The sequence below is a fragment of the Melopsittacus undulatus genome, chromosome 4 (genome assembly GCF_012275295.1).
Source record: "Melopsittacus undulatus isolate bMelUnd1 chromosome 4, bMelUnd1.mat.Z, whole genome shotgun sequence".
Classification (NCBI taxonomy): Eukaryota; Metazoa; Chordata; class Aves; order Psittaciformes; family Psittaculidae; genus Melopsittacus; species Melopsittacus undulatus.
Genome location: NC_047530.1, coordinates 71,748,668 through 71,770,032, shown reverse-complemented (window position 1 = coordinate 71,770,032; position 21,365 = coordinate 71,748,668). Strand labels below are relative to the sequence as shown.

Below are 21,365 nucleotides of genomic sequence, written 5' to 3'. Positions count from 1 at the left end.
AACAGAAGTTTCGTTTGGCTAATAGGTGAATGTGAAAGACTCTAGGCTTCTGGCTGTAGTTTCCAGGAAGTAAGTTTCTGTCAGATTTTTCACATGAGTGAACACTGGTATGTTCAGCTCTGCAGTTCAGTATCCGCTATTCCAGGCATATGACATGAGAAAGCAGTCATACTGGTGCAGGCTGTTCTCTCCATGTTTACCACTGGGAAGGGGGAAAAAGCAAACCAAAATCATACACACTCATTCTCTGTTTTTCATTTTCCATTCTTCCTCTCTGGATTCTGGCTTTCCAGGTTCTGCCTGATCTAGAATCATACCATGTCATACACTTGGGACCTTTACTGAAAACTCTTTCATGGCTGCCACTCATCTGCCAACCTACCTTCTTTGTCACTTTTTCAGCACCTCTTTCACAAGGCCTCATGGATGATCTTTCAGCCATTATGTCCATACATTTGTTTCCTTCTTGAATTCTTAGGACCTTTATTTTAGCTGTTAACTCCTTCCCTTCTTTAGAGATTTCCAGGATAAGCAATCTCTCTCTCAAGAATATTGTTACACCTCTTCTATGTTCCTTTTTAAATATTGGCTTATAACTTTAAGTTTCATGTAAATCAGGATAATTATTGTTTCTTCCCTTTCCCAAACCTCTTTCCTACAGGGTTTTTGGAGACTCACCCTTTGGAGGGCAGATGTTCATGTCTTTTTTTCAGTAAGAGTTCAGAAAATGCCTTATCTCTTGTGATAAATGTCATCTTATCTCAGACTGCCGACTGCTAGAGCTAATGAGGCAACAAATGAAAGTACCACTAAGGATCAAGTTAGATGCTCACAGGGGGCATGCAGTTTCAGTGGCATCTGTAAGGAATGGTTTTATTATTGAGATGTAGCTGCCCTTCCACTGACGGTCCTGAGTATAAAGTGTGACCCATTCCTCTTACCAGAGCAGTGGTAGTTCAGCCGTGACCTCCTCCACACCCCTCTCTAGGTCACAAGCATACTGCTGATGGTCCCCAGTTGTAACATCCATATGACCAGTTACAGGAAGCTTACCAGCAGCTGCTCTCTTCAGAGATATTTTTCAGTTCATGTAAATATTCATACTTCTCCTACACTGGAATTCTCTCTGGGAGAGGAGCCAGCTGGTGGTGCAGGGTACCACTCCTGCTGGGCATACTCAGGAAGCAATGTCTCTGGCACCCCATGCCACTCCTGCCACAGTGACTATGCTGCACCCCCACAAATACACATATAGATTACAGCCATCAGTAGAACTCAGTAGTAAATGACTACATGACTTTCATTTTTTTTGTCTTAAATGAAGTTTTGTGCTGAATTAATCTGGCAAACCCATTAGTGACCTGTGATGTGTTTGCTATGGCATGTTTATGCCAGCTGGTGCTGCTCTGGCATGTTGCCTGGCATACTGCAAAGAAAGATGGATAGTTCTTCCCCTTACAGGAAGTCATTATGGGATTGATCTTGAGATATCTAAGATAGGTATGAGCATTGGAGAGATACAGTGAGCTCAAGGTATATGTGTTTCAGAAGATGAAAGGTGTTTTGCCAAATGTGTATGTGCGCGTAGGGAGTATTCTCCTGGGCTCTTGGAACATAGTGGGGATGTCCCTCTCCTGTCAGGTGGCAGAAGGAACTGTACCTTGTGAAAGGGAACATCTGTCAGCCACTGTGTGCTTCGGCTCAGGAGTTTTTCTTGAGAAAAGAGTATCTACTGACTGATAAGTACATTTCCTTCTCAGTACTGGGGGAGACCTAGCTGCTGGTCTGTTAGGGTTATTCTGAAATTTAAAATACTTATTTCAGTTTATAAAGTGAATCTTTTAATGGCAGTTTTGCTGACAGCTTATTGACCAATAACGTTGGAATAATATTAGATACATTGTAGACTAATTATATTTTCTTTGGTCTTGCATGGGTAAATTATCTTTGTTTAAAGTGATGTCTTTTAAGGTGTTGCTGTTGCTTTGTTTGCCACATCCTTTCTGACATTACTGCTATGGAAATCTTCTCTTAAGGAGTTCTCTGGAATTTGTCTTCATGCGATGCAGTAAAGATGACAATCATTAGGGATGCTCTGTCGACACTAACCAACACTGTGATAGTGCCTCATTCTGGATGGAACAGCTCTTCCTTTGATGATGACCATAAAATTAAATTTCAGACATCCCTAGTTCTGCGCAACACTACTGGATGCCTGAGGTAACTTCCTGTTCTGCCAGACTCCTTTTTACAGAGTAATGTTGTCCAGCAGTCTTTTTTGTAGTTTTTAAAACAAGACTTGTTGAATTCTATAAATTACATATACTTTTATTGTTTAGACGGTTTTTGCTTTAGGTTTGGGGGTCTTTTTTTCCATATGTGCATTTCTTCAAGTCCTACAGCTGGGTCAGAGCAATCCCAGGCACAGCTACAGGTTGGGCAGAGAAGAGATTCAGAGCAGCCCTGTGGAGAAGGACCTGGGGGTGTTGGTTGATGAGAAAATGAACATGAGCCAGCTTCAGTGTGCACTTGCAGACCAAAAACCCAACTGTATTCTGGGCTGCATCAAAAGGAGTGTGACCAGCAGGTCAAATGAGGTGATCCTGCCTCTCTAGTCTGCTCTCATGAGACCTCACTTGGAGTATTGTGTGCAGTTCTGGTGTCCTCAACATAAAAAGGACATGGAACTGTTGGAACATGTCCAGAGGAGGGCCACGAGGATGATCAGGGGACTGGAGCACCTCCTGTATGAAGACAGGCTGAGAAAGTTGGGGCTGTTCAGCCTGGAGAAGAGAAGGCTGCATGGAGACCTCATAGCAGCCTTCCAGTATCTGAAGGGGGCCTACAGGCATGCTGGGAAGGGACTCTTCATTAGGGACTGTAGTGATAGGACAAGGGGTAACGGGTTAAAGCTTAAACAGGGGAAGTTTAGATTGGATATAAGGAGGACATTCTTTACTGTAAGGGTGGTGAGGCACTGGAATGGGTTGCCCAGGGAGGTTGTGAATGCTCTATCCCTGGTGGTGTTCAAGGCCAGGCTGGACAGCACCTTGGGTGACATGGTTTAGTGTGAGGTGTCCCTGCCCATGGCAGGGGGGTTGGAACTTGATGATCTTAAGGTCCTTTCCAACCCTATTCTATGATTCTGTATTACAGAAATATGAAAAGTACAAAGTTAGTAATTAAGAGATGCTAACTGTAATGGCTAGTGGTTACAGTTTGTTTGGGGTTTTTTTTTGTTTTTTCAATTATGAACATTGCACTTTGCTACTATTAATTACTGCAATTTTGTGTATGGAGCTTATGAATATTATTTAGGGAAAAACTGTGCATTTGGCAATTCTTAATCATTTTATACATTTAAATAACTTGTTTGCATATGCACCCAAATCAGTAAAGAGTGTTTGACCATTCCCTTGTGGATTTCTCAAACAGCCAGCAGTAAAAAGTATTCAGAATAATAAAAGATAAAACTGAAATATCTAAAAAGAGTATTTTGGGGAATCAGTTTACAAAAGAGGCAACAGAGTGTAATTTGGACACAGACAAGCTCAGCAATCCATTCTGCAGCATGCAGAAACCATAGATATGGGCTTGTACAACCAGAGGGCTTTTGGAATGGACAAGTCTATGGAAAGCGGTTCTACTTAAGGCTGATTTTGTCAGTGAGTCAATTCTACCTTGAAATTGTGGGTTCTAATCATATTTATTTTTTATAGGAATTGGGGGTGGGTTTCTTCGCAAAATGCTGTGTTTGCTTTTAACTTCAGTTAGCAGTATGAAAACCTTCTGCAAACTGTCTAATAACATGATCATGTGTATGTCTATCTGTGAACACACTATGGTCCCTTCTCACTTCAACCCTTCAGGAATCTCAGCTCAGCAGGTGAAGAAGCCCGGAAGCAAATGAGGTCCTGTGAAGGGTTGGTTGACTCACTGCTATATGTGATCCACACATGTGTGAACACGTCTGATTATGACAGCAAGGTGTGTGCACGTTTCATCTAAGCAATTCTTAGTGCTAAACTAATCCTGTGTCAGACAGGATATTTTGGGGGTTGTGTAGTATAACTGAGCAGTGTGATGTGCTTGGCTCAGCTGGTTTTCTCTCTCACTTTTTTGATGCACAGTCAAATTCTGCTGTACAACAGTGTAACTCGATCTATGCTTTTCAGTTTCATCAGTGTTGAAGTATTCATTCTTTAATAAAATAATTAGCTCTTGTGCTTTTAATTTTCAGAATACTGAAAAATAAGCCACTGTAGTAGAGATAACTGCCATAAATATTCTCATATTTGAGAATATTGGGAGAGAGATTGCAATTTTCCCAGAAAAACAGACAAAGCAATGCCCAAGGCCCAGAACAGGAATTTAATGCTTGTGCTCCAAATGCCTTTTCACCTCTACTTAATTTCTTTGGTTTGCTTTATCACTGTGTAAGTAAGTAACTCATGACATGACACATTTCTGATTTGGCTTCAGACAGTGGAAAATTGTGTGTGTACCTTGAGAAACCTTTCTTACCGTTTGGAACTGGAGGTACCTCAGGCACGTCTGCTAGGAATCAATGAACTGGATGACTTGTTAGGAAAAGAATCACCTAGCAAAGATGCAGAGCCCAGTTGCTGGGGGAAAAAAAAGAAGAAGAAAAAAAAAACTTCACAGGAGGATCAGGTTTGCTGTTTTCCTACAAATACATCAACTGTAGTTTAGCTAATGATGGGGGAGTACACAGCTTCAAGAGTAACTTGTGTGTTGAATGAAAATGCAGAGGTTTCACCTAGTTACAGATCCATGTTCTGTTCTCAGTGGGATGGAGTTGGCCCTATACCTGGATTTTCCAAGTCTCCTAAAGGGGTGGAAATGCTCTGGCATCCATCAGTGGTGAAGCCGTATCTAACACTTCTGGCAGAAAGCTCCAACCCTGCTACTCTAGAGGGCTCTGCAGGATCTCTCCAGAATCTTTCTGCAGGCAATTGGAAGGTATGTTAATTCCTACTCTGCCTCCTGTCTTTTTATTTTAGCTGGACTTTTTAGTAAGGTTCTGAAATGTGTTTGGAAGGAACACGTCATTTTCTAGTACACATCTCTGAGCATTTCTCCCTAGTGTGTATCAGCAGTGCCTGTGTGCTACAACACTGTTGCTTTCCCAGTGAAAATTAATAAGGGGGATGGTAGACCTGAAGAGCAGTACGGAAACTGGCCTTGAAATTGGTACCATTTATTTTCAATGAAAAGACAAAGCTTTCTTCTAGTGCATATTCAGTCAGTGTAAACTTCTAGCGTCTTCTAGATGTGAATTCTGATGGGAAGATACTGTTAAAAAAGGCCAGCATAAGTAAATCGTGTTTGCTTTATTATTTGTATTATCAAACTCCATATTTTCTTGCTTGCAGCCCTTGCATAGAATATATCACAAAAGCACCTCTTTAATAATGTTATGTATTTGTCATGGACAGATGAAAAAAATAAAAATAATTGCTTTCTTTACTTGTAGAAAAACAGCTCAAATTTTTAATTTTATGACCATTATAAAATTGGTCCTCAAAAACACAAACAAAAGAAAAAAACCCACAACTCTGTTCCCTTTTCAACAGTTTGGCTGTTAGACTAATTCTTTTAAATGTTACTTTGTAAGAGGAATAAGTGGAAAAAAGAGCGAACCCTTTATAATAAGACATGCATGTAACACTTATCTTTGGAAATTATCCCCTAATATACTTAAAACTTACAATATAATAAGAGATTATTTCAGTCAGAACATTGTAGTAGATTTGTGAGTAACTGCAGTTTTATTGTAGTTTGCAGCATACATTCGAGCTGCTGTGAGGAAAGAAAAAGGATTGCCAATCCTTGTGGAGCTGCTGAGAATGGATAATGATCGAGTTGTTTCATCTGTGGCAACTGCCTTAAGGAATATGGCGCTAGATGTTCGTAATAAAGAGCTTATTGGTAAGTGCAGAACAGCACTGAAGAAAGCACTGAAATTACCAGTATATCAGACCTTGCATGGGAAAACTGTTAGGATCATGAGATTCTACCAGGAGAAACTGCATACTTGGGTTTACTGTATCATGTCAGTTGGGTCGTAGAGATTGATCTTTATGGCAGCAGTAGCTTCTCAGAGTGGTACTGACATTTTAGCTTGCCTGTAACCATCTTGCACAGCAATCTCTTTAGAACAGATGGAAGTTACCCAGCTAAACTAAATTGGACAGGAAACAGGCAGTACAAAGTATGATGGGAAACACTACTCTGCTGTTTCCCTTTCCTGGCAGAACTTTTCAGTTCAGAAATGCACCTCCACCTGTTCCCTCTCTCTGTCAGAGCCTGAACTCTGGAAGAATTGTTTGCCTTCCAGATACTCTGAAACCAATTTTTGTATAAAATATTTTGAGACATTAACTTATATATTATCTCCATCTAGTAATCTGGTTTATGCAACTTTACTGCCGTTGGTAGGGACAGGAATAATGGGTGTACATGGTCTGAACTCAGAAGAAAGTAAGAGACTGGGGACCCCACAAAATAACATCATAAACTGGTACATGCAGACATGTTAATGAGCTTGCTAAAAGACTGGCAGTGACAGTGTTGGTGATGCAGCATTCTTGGGGATTATCTTCCAGTGTGTTTGAAAAGTTGCTCTGCTTGTTTGCAGAATTCATTTTTGGATATTTTCTTCCCCTCAGGCACATTATGTAAATAGACAGCTAATGGCTTTGTGTAAAGCTTATTCATTATTCATTGTTATGTATAAATACATGCCTTCAATAAAATCAATTAATCGTTCAATCAACAGCACAGCCTAAACAAGGGAAAGAAACCCAAAGCCTTGGCTTTAGTTAATTTCCTTTGTCTGCAGTGTGATTGTTCCTGTGCATCAGTCAGTAACTGAAATCTCAAAGAGCTGCGATCAGATCTCTTGGGAGGAATAAATAAGCAAAAAGTCCAAGTTACTTTAAGGATTTCTTTAACCTTCCCATAAATGAAGCCTAGGAACATGCACTACTCCTTCAGTCATAATAAACAGAACGTTTTTCCTTCCATGATTCTGCTTTCTCCAAATAAATCCTGTTTACAGATGCTCCCATTTTAATGCAAAATTCAACTTCACACATTTTTAAGTTAAAAAAAAATCAAAAATGGATCTTTAATCTTTCAGTGTTGGGTAACATGGGAATTCTTGGCAGGTTTCCATGGTTTTGATACTGTGTTTCTTTTTACTGCTTTCAGATGCAGTTTTGTGCAGAGTCCTATAATTTCAAACCCTAAGTACCCAAATATATGTTTTTCCTTGGTTCTGTTGATGGGTGTTTATAGGTAAATATGCCATGAGAGATCTGGTTAATCGACTGCCAGGAGGCAACGGGCCAAGCATACTGTCCGATGAGACTGTAGCAGCAATCTGCTGTGCGTTGCATGAGGTCACTAGTAAAAACATGGAAAATGCCAAAGCCCTCGCTGATACTGGAGGAATAGAAAAGCTGGTGAACATAACAAAAGGAAGAGGTGACAGGCAAGTAGGCAACAGAGTTCATATATAAACTATTTCTATTTCAAATGCTTAAGAATGCAGGAAGTGAAACTGTTCCTTCTTAAACACCTACAGGATTAATAAAGCATTTATAGCTTTTCCAAGTCAGCATATGTTAGCACCTTTGTCTGGATGTATCACAATAGCTATAGATTAGATCTAGCATGGCCATTTGGCGGGTTGTCAAGGAAAACTTGGCCTCCTCAGCAGTTTACCTAGCCTGTGGGATTGTCTCAAGTAGGATTGCAAAGCAAGTGCTGAGTGAGAAGACAGGCTCTCTGCAGACTTCCTTGGGTGTGGTTGTGCCAGCCCCTGTGGCAGGGGTTTTGTTAGCTGAGTTCAGCACTGGCCTGGATCAAGCATTGTGCTTATTTAGTAGTGATAAACCTGTCAGAACTGGATGGATGAGCATCAAGGGACAGGAACATGCACTGGCTCTAGAGTCGTGCAGGGTCAGCACTAAGCCAGTCCGTAGACCCACCTGGCCTTGCTCAGCATTGCTGCCCTGTACTCCTCCGCAGCATGTGAGCAGGGTTCTTGTATAGACCAGGGTATCACAGATCTCCTTTCTATGGGCAGAAGAAAGCTGATTATATAGTGAGCCCTGTATAGTGCCCAGTGTTTAGTCAGATGGTAAAGGAGAGGTAAAGATCTCTTCACTGGAACGTTTGCCAGTATAATTTAAACATACCGTATTTTTAACAAAGCTTTTGTCTCAAAAGGAACTGGGTTATATTTTGAGTATCCACAATTTAAAATACTTCATATGTCCAAGGAACCTAGACTCATTTCAGCTGCAGGTGTGAATGCAGTGATCCTCTAAAGGACTTCTTTGGTCTGTAGAGGCAATGTGTGAAGTTGTACCTGCACTTATATTGATGAGGCAACAGGGTACACTAAACAAATTCAAAATCATGTGAACATATTGAGAGTGTCTGCTCATTGATTAACACTTATCAGCTGCAATTTTTTTCAGTCTGTCCTTTGAAAAACTTTACCTGGATGAACCTTTACAATGACAGAAAAAGGCTTATGTTTAACACAGCTGTCACAGTCGCATTTAATGTCAAATCACTGCTCCAGTACCACTACCAGCTTACTGCTGGGTTGGTGGTTTAAAAAAAAAAAAAGGTGTGATTTTATTTTACTAACAGCTAGAGCAGTTTTCCTCACCTTGCTCTCTTGAGAGTGGAAAAGTGTTTTTTAAACCAATGAGTTGCAACGCAAACCTGAGAACAAAGCCCCACTATGAGAATGTCTGGAGACTTTTAATACCAGCTCTCTTTTATTTGTTCTTTTTCTACAATTAGGAATTTTTTACAGTGATTTAAAGTATGTCTTCTCATTTTTCATGAACTGCATTAAATACAATGTTTCTTTTCAGGATTTTCAATTCTTGCAGACAGTGACAGTACCTATTTCACCCCTTGTATCTGTATTCCTCACGTGGGTGACCTGAGGAGAAAATCTGCAGGCTGGAGAGGGAATTGATTGTCACAGTTCCCCAGGTTCTGCACTAGACTGTTGGTGTTGTGTTGCTGACACAGCTGTGTTCACACTGCAGTAATACAGGCAGGCATTAGTGAGACCCAGAGAGGTGACCTGACTTACTTCACAGCATCAAGGCTTAGGCTGTTATGTAACTCAGGAATATTGCTCTTTTTAAGTGGAACTAAGAGTGGCTTTCTAGTAATGTAATATTCTGTACCTCCTTAGATCATCACTGAAAGTTGTCAAGGCAGCTGCCCAGGTACTGAATACATTATGGCAATACCGAGATCTCCGGAGCATTTATAAAAAGGTAACTTACAACATTAGCCTGCACTGAAAAACAGGTCTACAAAACCTCCTGATTTAATGAAAAGCAATTTATTTTGAGGTTCTTCTCTTTTTTGCCACTCCACAGGATGGATGGAATCAAAGTCATTTTATTACACCCGTGTCAACACTAGAGCGAGAGAGATTCAAATCACATCCATCCTTATCAACAGCAAATCAACAGATGTCACCTGTCATACAGTCAGGTCAGTCAGGAAATGTAGAGAAATTTCCTGAAGGGGTACCTGGTATCCCCCCCTTTTTTTTTATTTCAAATAGCCTTTCAGTTTTGTACTAATTCTGTGTAAAACACGTGGGTCATGCTGTCTCCTCTATATTTAAATGTAAGTACTTCACATACTCGTAATGTTACCTGAGCTGTTAATGTTGGCAGGCTTTGGAGAGCAGAGGATTTGTGGACTCCTCTACATTAGCATTGTAGTTTGGGTAAGAAGCACCTGGAAGCAAATCTCCCCACTTCCTCCTTAATGCAGGTCAAGCTGCGGTCTCACAATCTGTGGAAAGAAAGCATGTCTTTCATGCCCAGTAATACAGTAGAGTACTGCAGTACAACAGACAGGACTCTGATGCCTTTGTTCAGTGCCATACAACAGCAGATTGTCCTCACCAGTTACAGAGGATTTGTTATTCTGATCTTACTGTGTTATACATCTGGTTTACTCCCAGCTGTTCATCTAAAAGGATGTCCTGACCAAGTGTCTTTGTCACTCTCAAACCATAGGATACTGTGGGCGGTTTTTACTTTTACGCCTAGTTGCCAAGTTGCACATACTGGCACCAAAACACCACCTTGAAATCACAGACTATCTGATGCAGACTGCTTTGACATAGATTACTTTGTGTCTACTGCCAGCGCCAACAATATCTTGTCAAAATAAGCAGGGAAGCAAACACAGCTTAGGCTCAGGCAACTGACCAGATTCTACCAAAGTGCAAAAGGTTATACCAGTACCTGCTGCCTGATTCTCATCTCGGTGCTTTCTCTCCCAAGATTTGCTAGCAGAACAACCATGTTTCTCCAGCTCTTTGAACTACCAGTAGGAATTAAGATATGCAGCTCTTGCACAGTATTGAGGCTGTCGTACTTCAGAGAACACTTAGTAAAAAATTCTAATGGGAAGTATCTTCTTTTCTGCTGCAGAACATGAACCAGTTTAATCTGGCAAGGTGGAAGTCTGGGGTAGAGAACATGTCCACAGAGGGCACTGTGGCAGCAGCTTCAGTCACTCCATCATTAACACACCCATCAGAATTTTAATGACACCCCCAAATTTAGCTTTTTTAGCCATGAACATGCAGAATAATGTAATTAAACTATCCATAACAACACAAAATTGTGAGATATGATGTAATGGACACAGCTAATTGATCAACATTTTGAAGGCAAATTTCTAGAAATTATTTTTAGGTATTTTTCTCCTGTGTGGAGTCTTTCTAAGCCAACAAAACCTGAGGTGTCTGTAAAGAAGGACGGTTAAATAAAAACATTTTACAACCATGGTAGAGACTGAGCTGATCATTGTAAGAATATGAAATAAGTAAACCATTGTGCCAGTCTTGTGAGGGTTATCAGCCAAATGGAGCATAAGATGCCAAAGATACACTTCCGTGTGCTAATCAAAGAACAGTAATACAAGCGTATACATGGAGCCCTTCAGCCAGGCAGACTGTAAATCTTCTGTCCTGTCCCAAGCGATAAGATGAACTTAAAAGATTCTGTTTAAGTGTAACATATAAAATCATAACAGTAGTGAGAGTGTCATCTTAAATGCAACTTCAGTCATATGCAAATTGAAATGAGTAAGATCTCTTATTTCAGTTGTAAACATTATAGAGCAGTGATTCACCATTAACATAGGAAACTATCTCAGGCTACATGGTTGATAGCTTTTGTTGTTGGGGTTCTTCCTCCAGGAAAAACTCTGTACTCATTTTGTCTATTACCCACATTTTCCTCATTTGTTAATCCTTGAGGAAGAAGGGATGATGAGAGAATTAAGAGATTAGGTATGGGAAAGCTTTTTGCTGTACACACTGATAATCTTTTCTTTTACATCAGTTGGCAGCACGTCCTCATCACCGGCTTTATTAGGAATTAGAGAACCCCGCTCTGAATATGAGAGAACGCAACCTTCTATGCAGTATTATAATAACCAAGGCGATGTCATTACCCATAAAGACATATATACTGGTAAGATACTGGTTAGGTGAACTTTCAACTGGAATACATGAATATTCCTTATATGAGCAGTTTATACAGTAATAGTAGAGACAGTTGCATTAGCAGGTTTGTTACCATTTAATGTTGTTTTCCATTTTTACTCATTATATTCACTGCTTGTGGAACAGCACAGGAATTTCTTCTGTCACTCCTATAGTCTTTAAAATTGCACACATTACCAGAATAAAGAAGATCTGTTTATATAGTGGGAGGTGAGAGGTGCTTGGAATTTTTATTTGTATTTAAAATCATATTACAGAAAATTGCTTTATTATGCACATCATATATTATAAACATAATGTATGGTTCTGTATTATTGTAATTTAATATTGTTATGTTATTAAATTATACCTAGATTTCATCTTTTCCTTACTATTTGATGCAAAACAACAGACATGGTAGCGAGTAAAGAGAAGGAAGTTTTGTTTTAAATGCTATTAATGTGCAAAATAGAGAACAGCAACATAAAACCCCTTTGAATTCAGATTAACTACTGCTGAGGGGAAAAAAACCTGCCTGTATTGTGTTGCTGTATTATATTATTAGTAGATACTAAAATCTGGAGACTTAATTGGATGCTACATAATTTCTTCTAGGTAACTTAGAAGCAAATAGACTTACAGACAAAAGCATAGAGGCTGAAGTTTATGCCATAAACTGTTTTCTCACAGGTTCCAGCAAAGCTTCACCAATTTACATCAGTTCCTATTCCTCACCAGCAAGAGAACAAAACAGACGACTACAGGTGACTCCAAAATTTTATTGTGAAGTGACACAGATAACAAGACTGTATTCAGTGTTTAGTGGAGCTTCAGGGAGTTTGAGCATACTGTGTAATAGTAGAGTGCCTTTTTACAGAGTGTGTCTATAGCAAAGTGAATTTGTTATTAGACATTACTTACTGCCATTTGCTTATGTACTCCTGTGACCTCTGTGTCCTTCTATAGTCCTATAGTCCTGTATTTTAGCCTGCTCTTGTACTGGGATCTGAGACTACTTTTCTGACTTAATGTGCCTTGGGTGTGTTTGGGTTTTTTTTTTTGGTAGGTATGGTCAGGTTCTGTACTTTCTGCTTATGCTCTAAAAAGGCTACTTTTGGAAAAGTTACTGGCTTCCCAATGAGTACAGGAGGAGACAGGGATGCAGGCTTAGAGGTTTTTCCTGCATTAAGTTTAATTTAATTGGGTGATACCAATGTTACCGTTATCACTGGTTGAGCTGCACTTAACTTTTTAGGGAAAGGCTCTGTATGATGTGCAAGTTTGAGAAATGAGTATTTTCTCTGCTAGTAGTATTTTGAAAGCTTATTTTTCCATCATTCTGTCAACAGCATCAGCAATTGTACTACAGTCAAGAAGATACCAACAGAAAAAACTATGATGCATACAGATTGTATCTGCAGTCCCCACACAGCTATGAGGACCCATATTTTGATGATCGAGTTCACTTTCCTGCTACTTCAGATTACACAACACAATATGGACTGAAGTCAACCACAAATTACGTAGACTTTTATTCCACTCGACGATCTTCTTATAGAGCAGAACAGTACCCAGGCTCACCTGACTCCTGGGTGTAGCATCAAAGAGAAACAATAACAACAGTGTATTCCTCATCTTGCGTGAGAAGGAATGGAGTGGCCTCTTTTGTTGTTTTGGTTATGAAATGTGAAAGATGAAAGAAGGCACAAAGAAGATGTATTTTTTTTTATGGGTATTTTTTTTTTTGAGTGAGGAATTGTCGGGAAGAAAAACTGGAAAGGATGGGTTTTGCTCTGTTTAGATGTTAGGTATAATTACTTGTAGCTCCTGTAGTCTGGTGAGGGTGTGGGCAATGTGATGAAAGGTTTGAGAATTGAGGAAAATGAATTTGGAAGTGTGTAGGTCAGAGCAAATTAAAGATGATTTTTTTTTATGTGAATAAAAGTCTCGTTCTGATAGTTTGTACAGAAAAAATAAAATGGCTGCCCTTGTTTTATTGCTATTACTAAATGTCACGATTGTATGCTACTACGTCTTGTACATTTCTGCTGTTGGTGTAAATATGGAAATGCCACGTTGGTTTAAAGTGCCATCCATTTGTAATGCAGTGCGTCATTTTAAAAGGAATTTGAACCATCATGCACAAAAAAAAAATCCAAGAAACTGTTATCAATTTTAAAATGAAAAAAAAAAAAGTTTTAAAGTTGAATAGCGTCATTTTGAAGCACAAAGTCCAGTCCAATATATCTGCACCTCTCCCATTCCCTGCCTATTTCATAAGAAATTTCACTGCCATTTTCTATGCACATGGAATAACAATAAATATGGAAGTCTCATCCATGGAAAGCTGTTCCCTGTTTTGTTTTTGATTTTTTTTGTGTGTGATATTCAGAAACAAATACCATGATTATGAAGTCTGACTGCATGTTTTTAAGCGGGTTAAATATATCAAAACATTTGGCCCATTTTTCCAGCTTGCTTCAGTTCATATATTCTGAATTTGTCAGGCTGGCAGACCAAAGTGTTAAATTATGCACTTTCTTCCTCCTATTCCTTAGGCTGGTATTTTTACTTCTCATATGGGCAATCCAGCATATTTCAGAACTCTGTCCTGTTTCCTTCCCCTCACTCCCCTCTACCCTTTCTGTTGCTCTCCCCAGGAAAATTAAGATGATTTCTCTTTCATAGAGATTTTTATCTCCATTTTGACTACATTCTCCTTGGTTTATTTACAGTAAAAATCTTGTCTTATTTCAAGTAACTAAATCACTTACCTTCCTCATGACACAGTCTGTTAACTTTCTACTGTCTAAAATTGTAATTATTGGTCTCCATCATTGCACTTTTCTTTGGTTTTCAGTTTTTCCAAATACCCTGACTGCATCAGTGAAGTGAGAAAAGGTAAGCAGAACTACTCCAAGTGTAGATTATAAGGCAAATTTGTTTTTCCTTAATTGCTTGGGCTACTTCAGCCAACTGAGTGTAAAAGGGAAAAGAAATTAAGGGGTAAGCAGCACAGTAAAAGTAGAGGGTTAGGCCTTCACTCCAATACGCAGCCACATAGTTCTACACAGGCTACAGTGTGTGGCATGTGTTGCCAAGGTATTGTGCAGATGGTGCCTTGCCTGAAAGTTTATTTTTCCTTTTAAGGTAGAAAATAATTTTCTTTTAGTTGACTTTTGAGTTTCTTGTAACAATAATTTTGATACCAGTCTGTCAGCGGTGTTCTGCCTCTAGTCATGTGCAAGCTGATTATCTGGTATGCCTTAAAGCCTACTACAGGCCATAAGCTTATTTGGCATTTCGTTGTTCCAAGATTGAAACTAGTTTCAGATTACAAAACAGTAGACTGAAATGGTTATAGTCTATTATTGCTAGCTGCTTTGAATCTGCTAATAGCTATCCAAAAAACAGGGAAGTAGTCATTTCCAGAAAACATCTCCAAGATGGAAATATTGTTGCTTCCCATCTGAGGCAGTTTCATCAAAACCAGCACAATTTGGGACAGCACCCCCAGTGTGGATCTTTAATGCTGCAAAAGATATATATATGGTTCATTATATTAGTTTTGGTTTTGTCTCATTTATTTATGTATTTTTACACCTTATGTCTTGGTGCTCTTCTAATTAAAATTATCTGTACAGTATATTTATTTGTTGGTGAATTTCCCTTTATGTGTAGTTTCAGACTGAATGTGGGGAAGAAATAGGGCGCAATTTCATTTCAGTGTTCACTTTCATAGTGCTGTCTGGCTTTTGGGCATGTTTCCAAATGTCAGCAGCATAAATTTATGCCAAATGCTTTTAAAATGTGTTGTGTTCACAGTTTTGTATTCAGGTTGATACTCTACTGAGAAAGATAAAAATTGTTAACTTTTTTGAAAAGTGGATGTTCTTAGGAGGAGCGCTGCTAATTTGGAAGTTAACTAGTAATAGTGCCCTGAGGAATTCACTACTTTGTTTTCACCTTTCTATTAATTGCAGATATGGTGAAAGAGCAATTAAACTTCAAAGGCAGGGAGTTAAGAATGATTCAGCTGAGAAAAGACTGAGAAGGTGTGCAGTGAGATTCAAGAGCAGACTTGTGCTTGTCCTCTGTAAATAACTCCCACAGAGGCCAGCTGAAAGTATGGTTGACCACAGCGAAACAGTTACGCTCACTGAACACCAGGGAACAGTGGGAACCAAGTGCTTAAAGTAACATGTTGGTGGTTCTCTATCTCCTAAAACGCCTAAATACAGTTTGCCTAGAAAGGAGATGAATCATAACAGAATTACTATTATTATTCAGATAGGCACAAAAAAATCCTGGCCCGTAAAAATATGTTGTTTTTTTTGGTGGCTTTTACTCCTGTCTGAATGAGGAACACCCATGATGATCAAGTTGGGTGATGTAAGTCATATGTGGACATTTGCAACTCTCAGCACTCTGCCCTGACATTTTGGTGAATTGATACCGTGACATACAGGAAGTCTGTATGAAAGGACAAACAAGGATCTCTTTTCAGGATGGCATTTTTAAGATGATTCTTTGACTTCTGTCAGTTATCTGGAAGAGTATGCATGAACTGTAGTCAGCTTGTATCTGTTCTCAGATCCTCTACCACATTTTTAGCTGCCATGCAGTTCATTTTTTGTAGCCAGGGATTTAGGCTAGTCAGCAGATCACTTCTTCCCAAGCTGTTGTAGTCGTACCCCATACCAAGCCCTCTATCTGAAGTTAAATGAATTGCTGCAGTCCTGTGCTGCCATAAACAATTGCTCCTCTGTGCTCACAGGGAGAGAAATGGAGTGACTAATCTTAGTGTAGCAGAATGATCTAGAACGTACCCTAAAATACTAACTGTGGACACATCCACAGAGGCATACATTTCCAGTGAGAACACCTGGCTATGGCATGACAGCACAGCTATGCAAGGTCAGAGCAGGCCTAACTGATGTGGTGAACTGTCAAGTGAAAAGTAACCGTTACCCAGCTTCACAGGGCAACACAAGGAGATGTGGATAAGCCCTGGTAGACACAGAGATGAGTTATGCAGAAAACCAAGATTTAGCTATAATAAAGAGGATTGCGAACACTGGAAAAATACAAACTCTTTAGCCTTCCAAAACTAACAGACAGTGGCTTTAACTGAAAACATCTCGGCCAAGGATGACATTACTGTGTGCATTCTGTGTCTTGAGTTAATGTCAAAACGACTAATGCTCATGAAAACTAACAACATAAAGGTGAATGAAGTTAAAAAAAAAACCCAAACAAAACATTACTTTGTGCCATGGGTAAATTACTGCAGCTGTCAACAACAGTAGACAAAGGGCTCAAAAGTAAAGCTGTTATTTTGAGACCAACTATGAAATGTCTCATAGGAAAGGCCAGGTAGAAGAGACTGGGGGGAGCTTCACACGCATGAAGGTACAAGAATTTGGCTTTGGCTATGAGGCAAGGACTGGTTCATGGCTGCGCCATTTGTTTCACTCTGTCAGTCCTTGGAACTGGACAGTAATTACTGAAGTTTAATACTGTCAAATGGTGGTGTGCACTGCGTTGCCTTCCTAACAACGATCAGCATCTAGCAAGAAAAGTCAATAGACTTGGGAAGATTCACTAGTTGTCTTAAAATAGGAAATAGCTCCTTTTTGACAAAACAGAATTTGGGATTAACTAGCTGTAGCCAGTGACATTTCCTGCCTTGGAAAGAGCAAGTAAATTGTTTAGATACCTAAAATATACTGTAACGCTTAATTTCACAGGTTAGGAATGGAAGGGCTTAGTTAGGCCAACTGTAGTAAAATTACACAGAAGAAAAATCCTGTGACTAGGTATTCCAAAACTCATATTGTCATGTGATCTCTATTACAGAATCATTCATGAGGTTATGAAAGGTAATTTTTAAGCTGACCCACGGTAAGCTAGGTGAAGGTACTACACCTTTTGAGATCCATGTAACCTGCTGACAAGAACAGGGCTCTTTTTTTCCTGTGCCTTTTTTCAGAGTCAAATCTCCAGGTGATAAGTGAATCTTATGCAGTAACCCCTAACATCATACATATGCTGCCACATATGAAATGAACAGTTCTTCAGAAAAAAATTATGGCCTTTAAGTAACTTTCTACGATCTGATTTTTGTTTCACTGAATTTACATCTGATGGCAGTTCATGTTTATTTAACGTCAGTGAAATAGGAATGAGGTAGTAACTTACAATGATAATGATGACAGGGATAACAACACTATTGACAAGTTCTAAAAACAAATGCTGAGTTGATTCTTTTTTTTATTGCCAATTTCTGTGACTAATTTTTGAGCCTCAAATTGCACTTCTCAGAACCTCAGTCAGGTTGCAGTGAGTGTAATATGACACAGTCCTGTTAGGTCCATACAACTAAATGAGAAATTTTAGATGATTCTTGCATTTCAAAGCTTTGTTTCCAAAAATGAGCCAAAGATCTCTAAAGAATACCATTGGCTGCTACTTTGACATATTTAGTTTTAAAGCTTTTAAGGTTTTTTTTATAATTCAAAATCTAGGGACATACAAGAAGATCATCAAGAGTATGATACAACTCAGACTGAGGCAGTCTGTGGCGCAAAGTGTAGAAGCTTGGTATCCTTAAGAAACAAGACAAGTTGGCAAGAACTCAGATACTGAATGGTGAGGAACAGTCTGAAGAGGGAGGAAAAAAACTATTCCAAATTTTATTAAAAAAAATGAAACCAGGACTACAGACACACACACTTTCAAGAAGCCTGTCTGGATTAGAATGCTGCTTTCTCTCTCAAATGAGGCCTCTGTGCCTAAGCAGGAGCTACAGGTTACAGCTGCATCCCTGGCTGCCAAACAGGAAAGGCAGAGTGACTTAAGAGGTTGAAAAAGGGCCTTAACACTGTGAGTTCAATAAATGCATTAATAATGAGACAGCTTAGCTACCTCCATGGAGACTGGGAGAATGCCACTAATTTGGGCATCATGCCATAATATTTTCCATGTACCATAAGAGACTGCCACTTTGGGGAGGGGGGAGAGAAACCTCTCCTTAAAAAATAATAATTTCTCCGTAACTTCTTCATCAGACAGAAAGTAACACTTGACTTGCTCCTAAACACTGGATCCTGCTCCAAAATCGTGAAATTGAAGCAGCATAAGCAGTGACTAGTACTAGTATTCAGGAACTTTTTGCTACTGCATTTTAACTTCATTTTAAACAAACAAGGCTAAGGAAAAGCCAGGTAGTTACTATTGATATTTACATTCAGGATGGCAATTACAGAAAACCTGCGAGTTTGGAAAAAAAGCAGCACTGTGAAAGGGATGTCTGTGAATGGCAGGAAGAGTCCTTAATGACACTACATTAAAGGCTCAAAGTAAATGTGTAGTATCTATCACAACATTTCAAAAAGATTAAAAAAAGCTATTATGATTAAACAGCCAAACAACAGAATAAGAAGTAAACATCAATCCTTCAGAACATCGCAGTTATGTACAAATCAGGAAACAAAAAAGAGTCAACAACAGTTGCTTGGTTAAATGCAAAAAACTACACTAAACTGACAAAAAAAGGCTTTACTTGGGAAGGGATTTTAAATACTAATTACTTTTTCAAATACTGAAGAAACAATAAGTCTGACAGAGGGATACCTGAAGGTGCCAAAGGATTTAAAAAAACCCCAAACAACAAAACCAGCCAAATATCTAACACATATATCCCTTCACTTTAGAATAATATGATAATATTACAATGTCATGTACACTATAAAAATACTAGGTGAATCCTTCTTGTATTTATTAATTCAGTCACTGCAGTCAATGAGAGTATAATACATCTGTCCTATCCCATGCCCTAGCCAAGCCCTACAGGTTGCTGTCAGAGCAAAGCACTCAGTTCTTTGGTCTGACAGGGTAAAGCTGTTCCTACGTATAAGGTGGGCAATGCCACTTCTGAAGATCAAAAATACATAAGACGTTATTTTTAATGGCTTATGGGGTGGGGAAAAGGGAGGACAATTAAGCTGCTGAATTGCTCTTTTGACTTCTAAAAGCCTGGGTTGATAGACAGACTTCATTTACATGGGTTTTGCTCAACTTGCAACATAAGCAGCACCAATTCATATCCTCACAATGAATCCTATACAGCCAGACCTCATAACACTAAATAATAGTAATCAATTCAATCTCAAAAATACATATTTTTTTTTCCTAATATTTTTCCATTCTGGGGATTGTTATCAAGTAACTTTTTTAATTAGAATAATCACCTTGTACAACAAAGTTTAAATCTAAGCCTGTCAGCTGTATGGATTCTACAGCTATTCTAGATTTATTCCCACATCAAGGAATTTAGACTCCCTAGATTTAATATTTTATCAACTTACACCTTTACACAGAGCCAGAATTAAGCATTTTAACACCTTGTTTGCAGAGACTACTGCTACCACTGACACATTGTACCTTGCACCAGACAAAAGGTGCATTTCTTCCCTAGGCTCCTTCTAGCTGTTCACAAAAAAGCCATGGCAATCAGGGACTGAGCATTTTTTTACACTTCAGGCTGGTCCACGGGACACCTGCCTTCATCTGCGCTTGTGTAATCTTTTACTGCCATGCTAAGGGAACACAAAAGACCCAATAATGCAACTCATCCCTTCAACCATTAAAAAAAAAAACCACTTAGAGTTCTTAAAAGTCACCAAGGATATGGAAAGGTCTTAAAGTACCTACCTACAGAGAGCCCTGTTGAGAATATGGGCTGAGTTATGCTGAACGCTTGCATGGTAAGTATGATCATAGTCAGGCTTTATTGATTCTGACTATTAACAAGCTCATTAGTGAAGCTTCTGAACTGTTTTTTCTGTTACCATTATGTGCCAGCAGCTCATCTGCACTACCAAGGCTTACCAGGGGAGGCAGTGGGAAAGACCGCAGCGGGTTTTTAATTCCTTGAATTGTGCTTGTCCGAAGTACCTTAGTGCAAATGACTGTGACCATCTCTATTATGTATTCTTCCTGGATTGTTACCTTATGTCCCGAGATGTACAGCTTTAATTCTGTAGCTTACATATTTTATCTGTCCCTGTGCTACAGTATTATATTTTAAATAAATCCATTATAATATGCCTCTGAAATCTGATTGTCTCTTCAAGAGCTTTCTGCATCCTGTCATTAACCTTCAGGAGTGAAGATGATAGAGGACAAACTGAGGTTTTTAGTGCCTAGGTTAATGAGCTGAAGTGGAAACACAGAGTGACTAGAGAGCGGAAAGCTTAAAAACATCAAGAGAAGGAAAAACAAATCTTCTGAGACTCTTAATGAGATTTATTTTTTATGTAAACCAAGTTAAGCTTAGAGTCATTTAGCAGATTAAGAATAATTATTGAAATTCCCAGCATAGTGGCCATTATGATGATAAGTATGTGGAACTTTGATGTAAATCACTTTCTCATTTTCTTGCTTTATTTTCATCCTTACTATTTGCAAAGCTGTTTGTTTTCCAGAAAACATCGAACAGCAAACAGATTTGTCATCTTTATGAAAGAACTGGAATGTAAATACAAGCCAAGTATTTAGCAGCAGATCAGTGCAGCTCTGAGGCATGTGTACTTTTATATACTTTATGTGAGGATATTTACATTAATACATGTTTCTCCCCTATTTATTTTAAAGATCAGATACTGTTGTTTGGGGTTTTTTTCTTTGATTAATAAATAGAACAGGGATAATTTTCAACATAGGTATATCAAATGGGATTTGAACATCCAGACCTTACCGCATAAAAAGTATCTCCTAGGGGCCA

At 38.9% G+C, this 21,365-nt stretch overlaps 1 protein-coding gene and 1 long non-coding RNA gene across 10 annotated transcripts in view; one reads left to right on the top strand and one right to left on the bottom strand.

Annotated features, from left to right (window-relative positions):
- PKP4 (plakophilin 4) overlaps positions 1-13,924 on the top strand; it is a 90,906-nt gene extending 76,982 nt beyond the window's left edge. For 7 of the 9 annotated variants that reach the window (XM_034061856.1, XM_031053177.2, XM_031053178.2 and 4 more), the window contains 11 exons: positions 2,037-2,220; positions 3,870-3,987; positions 4,483-4,674; positions 4,810-4,983; positions 5,802-5,952; positions 7,324-7,519; positions 9,254-9,338; positions 9,444-9,561; positions 11,436-11,567; positions 12,269-12,342; positions 12,928-13,176. In XM_034061856.1, coding sequence (XP_033917747.1) covers positions 2,037-2,220; positions 3,870-3,987; positions 4,483-4,674; positions 4,810-4,983; positions 5,802-5,952; positions 7,324-7,519; positions 9,254-9,338; positions 9,444-9,561; positions 11,436-11,567; positions 12,269-12,342; positions 12,928-13,176 — 1,673 coding nt within the window. Of the gene's footprint in view, positions 1-2,036; positions 2,221-3,869; positions 3,988-4,482; positions 4,675-4,809; positions 4,984-5,801; positions 5,953-7,323; positions 7,520-9,253; positions 9,339-9,443; positions 9,562-11,435; positions 11,568-12,268; positions 12,343-12,927 lie in introns of all 9 variants that reach the window. The other 2 variants (XM_031053176.2, XM_005153726.3) reach the window with 2 other exon arrangements.
- Positions 4,523-21,365, bottom strand: part of LOC115947256 (uncharacterized) — a 36,475-nt gene continuing 19,632 nt past the window's right edge. The window contains exons 2-3 of the long non-coding RNA XR_004081204.1: positions 9,729-9,870; positions 4,523-4,625 (exon numbers count right to left, since the gene is read on the bottom strand). This is a non-coding gene — a long non-coding RNA (uncharacterized lncRNA). The remainder of the gene's footprint in view (positions 4,626-9,728; positions 9,871-21,365) is intronic.